Genomic DNA, 4,987 nt, shown 5'->3' on the forward strand with positions numbered 1-4,987 from the left:
GTGCTGAGGAATCGAACCCAGGGCCTCATGCATGCAAGGCAAGCGCTCTACCACTGAGCCACCTTCCCAGCCCCAAGTCATACAGTCTTAATAGAACTAACATAGTGATGTAGATGTGTATTTCTGAATTTATTTTCAGTCAGACCTGAGAAAAACAAAATATAGGTTTAGTCAGTATTTTTAGCTGTTTTAAACAACTATAGGATTTTCCTAAGAATTATATTTTTAAATTGTCATCTAAATTGTCTTAGTTTTAAATGTCATCATACTTTTTTTCCTGCTTTCAGGTAGCCTCTCACACCACTCCATTAGTTTCAGGGAATGGATTTGTGCTTACAGTCACAGTGTATGATTGGTGCATTATAAAGTGTTGGGATAACATGGTATAGATGTTAAAAACTGAAGGATAATAACAGTGAATTCAGAGTTCAGAGGGCAAAGTGACAAACACTGCTGAAACTAAATTGCTAGATCTTCAGGCATACTTCCTAGCTGCCATGGCCTGGAAAGCTCCTTGCAGAAGAGCAAGATTATCAGTGTACTGTGAGACAAATTTTCCCATTTGTGTTTTAGCCAAAGGCTGTTTTCAGTTGTACAGTGTATATGAGTAGTCTTTGGGTTTGTGTTCTATGATTGCAACATGAGGAAATTCGTTCATTTAGTGTAATATTTAATGAATTTGAATTAACAGTTTTATAGTTTTCTTTTTTTAAAAAAATGCATAATTCTGTTGGTATGACATCTAGAAGATGTACGGTCTTTTGTCAGTTAGATAGCTGGTCTTTTTTACTATCTTGTATGAAGTAACAGTTTTGGAATGATTAAACTTAAAAAAAAAAAGTGTCTGTTGAAAAAGTGCTTGCTGACATCATCTTTCCCAGAATACTAGTATATGTGATTTACTATAACAAGATCTTAGTTTTTCCTGTTGGCAAATGACATGTAATATTTACAGAGGTCTTGGGTTTAGTCCAACAGAAACATCTCAGATAAATTGATGTGTGAAATGAAAGTCATTTAATGTTTCCTTTCATATAGAGATAGTATAGGCAGATTTATTTTTTTTTAATTTAAAAGAAGAGAAAGTAGATATGCAATGTAGATTTCTTGAGGGGAGCCATCATAGTAGGATATATTCTCAAGAATTAAACATCAAACATCATTTATTTTCAGTTTCTAATTGTTTTATACTTCTGATAATTGTATATTTAATATTCTAAGTTAATATTAATCTTTAGGCTGAGTGCTTTTTCTCTTGTATTTCTTATATAAATAATACAATGTCAAGTTTTCAGATATTTAAATTAGCATAAATTCTAAATCTATGAGATTTTTTCTTTGTAATAGGTAAAGTTCATCATTATACAGAATACCTTGATCAGACTCAACTCCTTGGTCCATTATTCTCTCATCCATCCTTTCCCCTTCCCAAACCAATCTCAAGCCTTATTGTTCTATTTTTACACATGTATGTAAAGTGTTTTTATGGTATTTTGACCATATTCACCCTCCTTCACCTTCTTTGTTCACTTCCTCCCTCTCACTAGTACTACACAAGACATGTTTCACTTTCCTAACATTTGTTTTTGTGAAGGTGCATGCTAATTTTTCAGAGGGGCTTCACCATGGTATTATTTCAACTACCATATGATGTATGATATCATTTAATATGCAGTACATTAATCAGATTGATTCTCCCCTCTCCCCCAGCTGCCTTATTTCTGATTCTTATTTCTAGGAAGGCTTTATTTGTTCTACATTTCCCTCTGGGTGAATTTTTAAAGTTACAGTAGCTAATGTTCTACAAATGTAAGCATTTCCCTTCTCACACCACAGTAACAATATTATATTTTGACTTCCTTACAAAAATAAGGAATAATTTAAGGTTTGTCTTTAACTTTCCTGTGATGCTAATTTATTTTTGCTTTGTTTTGTTTCACCTCATGTAAAAATATATTAAAACATATAAAGACACAATGACATTTGCAATGATGATTATAGTTTGTCATTTTTTGTTTTCAGATGATCATAGTCGTGTTAAACTGCAAAATACTGAAAATGATTATATTAATGCCAGCTTAATTGACATAGAAGAGGCACGAAGGAGTTATATCTTAACACAGGCAAGTAGTGTGATACTGTACAGATGCCAGAAAAATAAAGGTTTTTGTGGTCATTCTACTTTAAAACATAGTTGAATATGTATCTTGACTCTTGAAAATGAAATGCTCTTTCTGTTTTTCCTGGTTATCATTTGACTTGTAAACATAGTTTTTGAAGCTTGACTATGTAAAGCAAAAAGCATAGTTTTCTATGTTAATGTGTTCTCTGAAAGAAACTCGTATGAAATGGCTGGGTCAGTTGTCTAGGACGATTATCTTCCTTGCTTTTTGTCTGACATGAAGCTTTTTTTTTTTTTTTTGGCTGTTTTATTAATAGCTTCCAGTTATTTTCACCAAACCTGTGAAGTGTATCATGAGGTCCTTGAAAGCTGTTCTGTACTCTTCTCTTACATATATTCTCAGAGACTGTGACCATGCCTTACATAGTGTTTTGCTCCTCTACAGGGTATAGTAAGGGCGAGGAGACCATGTGCCCCTGGGCATAGGCCAGAGTACCCTTTGACCTTCTGCCCAATTGGTTCTGATCACATCATCACACCTATAGTCAAGCACTATATTTCTTCCATTCTGAGATCATCGCAGCTGCTCTTTATTAATTATAATAACACTGTCATTTCTCTTTTTAAAAAATCTTTAATGATTTTAATTTTTAATTTTTTTATTTATTTTTTGATCATGGGGCTTGAACTCTGGGCCTGGGCGCTGTCCCTGAGTTCTTCAGCTCAAGGCAGGTGCTCTACCACTCCAGCCACGGTGCCACTTCTGGTTTTCTGGTAGTTTATTGGAGATAAGAGTCTCATGGACTTTACTACCAAGCCTGGCTTTGAACCACAATCCTCAGATCTTAGCCTCCTGAGTGGCTAGGATTACAGGTGTGAGCCATTGGCGCCCGGTAGATTTTTAAATATATATATATATATATATTTTTTTTTTTTTTTGGTCCGGTTGTGGGGCCTGAACTATGGGCCTCCCGCTGTCCCTCAACTCTTCAGCTCAAGGCTAGTGCTCTACCACTTGAGCCACAGTGCCACTTCCAGCTTTTTTTCTTTTTGCTTATTATGTGGTGCTGAGGAATTGAACCCAGGGCCTCATGCATGCAAGGCAAGCGATCTACCACTGAGCCACCTTCCCAGCCCTATTTTTAAATAATTTTTAAAGTCACAATATTTGAGATTCTTTATTAAACCTACCATGGATTAGAAATAACCTTCTTTAAAAACTGCTTGATATAGTAAATAGTCTCTCTTTTTTTGTGCCAGTCCTAAGGTTTGCACTCAGCCTGGGAACTGTCCTTGGGCTTTTTTCAAGGCTAGTATTTTACTACTTGAGCAACAGTTGGGTGCTTAATTGGAGAAAAGAGTCTCATGGACTTTCCTGCTGGGGCTTCAAAACCACAATCCTCACCTTTCAGCCTGAGTAGCTATGATTAAAGGCATGAGCCACCAGCATCCACCATACAGATTTTTTTTTTTGGATCCGGTCGTGGGCCTGAACTCTGGGCCTGGGCGCTGTCCCTCAGCTCTTCAGCTCAAGGCTAGTGCTCTACCACTTGAGCCACAGCACCACTTGCGGCTTTTTCTGCATATGTGCTGAGGAATCGAACCCAGGGCCTCATGCATGCAAGGCAAGCGCTCTACCACTGAGCCACCTTCCCAGCCCCACAGATTTTTTTTTTTTTTTTTTTGGTTCCTATCATGGGGCATGAACTCTAGGCCTGGGCACTGTCCTTCAGCTCTTCAGCTCAAGGCTAGCACTCTACCACTTGAGCCCCAGCGCCACTTCTGGCTTTATTCATTTCTTTTTGCTTATGTGATGCTGAGGAATCGAACCCAGGGCCTCATGCATTCAAGGCAAGCGCTCTACCACTGAGCCACCTTCCCAGCCCAGAATTTTTTTTAATCAATTCAAAACTATTAGACTATTTCTGTTCCACAGGAAGCTAAAATAAATTGTTTCACTTCTAAAAGCTCCAGTAAATTAAAAAGAAAAAGAAACTGGGGAAAAGGACATCAGTGCACATTTCAATTAACAAAAAATGATAGACAAAATACACATAAAAGATACCCCATTTTGGGATAATTGGGGAGTATAAATCTAAATCTGTAACCTTTCATCTATCACAACAGCAAAGACTTAAAAAATGAGTCCCAGTCACTGTGCTACTACTGCCATTTCTTACCCCTCTATGCTGGAGTTTTTAGTCCCTGCTTTTCTGCAGCCTGTGTCTTTGTTTTTTTGTTTTTTTTTTTGTCGGTCGTGGGGCCTGAACTCTGGGCCTGAGAGCTGTTCCTCAGCTCTTCAGTTCAAGGCTAGCACTCTACCACTTGAGCCACAGTGACACTTCCGGCCTTTTCTGTTTATGTGGTGCTGAAGAATTGAACCCAGGGCCTCAGGCATGCAAGGCAAGCACTCTACCACTGAGCCACCTTCCCAGCCCCAGCCTGTGTCTTTGGATATGTCTATTATCCAGAATGTTCACGTTTGTCTTCTTTACTGATGTAAAAAAGGGTGAAAACCTGCTTCCTATTGGCTCTGAGAATTTTTTTTCATTTAAAGAAACAGCAGGAAGACCCTTACTGCTCTTCAAGGGAGTTCAGATGATTAAGATAAAAGTAAATTAACAAAGATATCTAAGAAAAAAATTCCTGCAATGATATTATAATGAGCATCCAAAATATTGGAGAGGCATTTCATTTTCAGTATGACCAGCACAAGAATATGTGCCAATTCTGGTAGAGAGTGGTCTAGGAAAGGTCAGCTGCAGACTCACCGAAGCAGACTCACTGAGCTTATGGCTCACTGAAATTATTATTATTTTTTTTGGGGGGGGGTCCATTCATGGGGCCTGAACTCTGGGCCTGGGC

At 37.8% G+C, this 4,987-nt stretch overlaps 1 protein-coding gene across 1 annotated transcript in view; it reads left to right on the plus strand.

The window, feature by feature from the left end:
• The window catches only part of Ptpn2 (protein tyrosine phosphatase, non-receptor type 2), a 77,642-nt gene that overhangs the window by 32,992 nt on the left and 39,663 nt on the right, over positions 1-4,987 (plus strand). The window contains exon 3 of the mRNA XM_013027143.1: positions 2,023-2,123. Coding sequence (XP_012882597.1) covers positions 2,023-2,123 — 101 coding nt within the window. The remainder of the gene's footprint in view (positions 1-2,022; positions 2,124-4,987) is intronic.

This window comes from Dipodomys ordii, unplaced genomic scaffold (genome assembly GCF_000151885.1).
Source record: "Dipodomys ordii isolate 6190 unplaced genomic scaffold, Dord_2.0 Scaffold100, whole genome shotgun sequence".
NCBI classification, from domain to species: Eukaryota; Metazoa; Chordata; class Mammalia; order Rodentia; family Heteromyidae; genus Dipodomys; species Dipodomys ordii.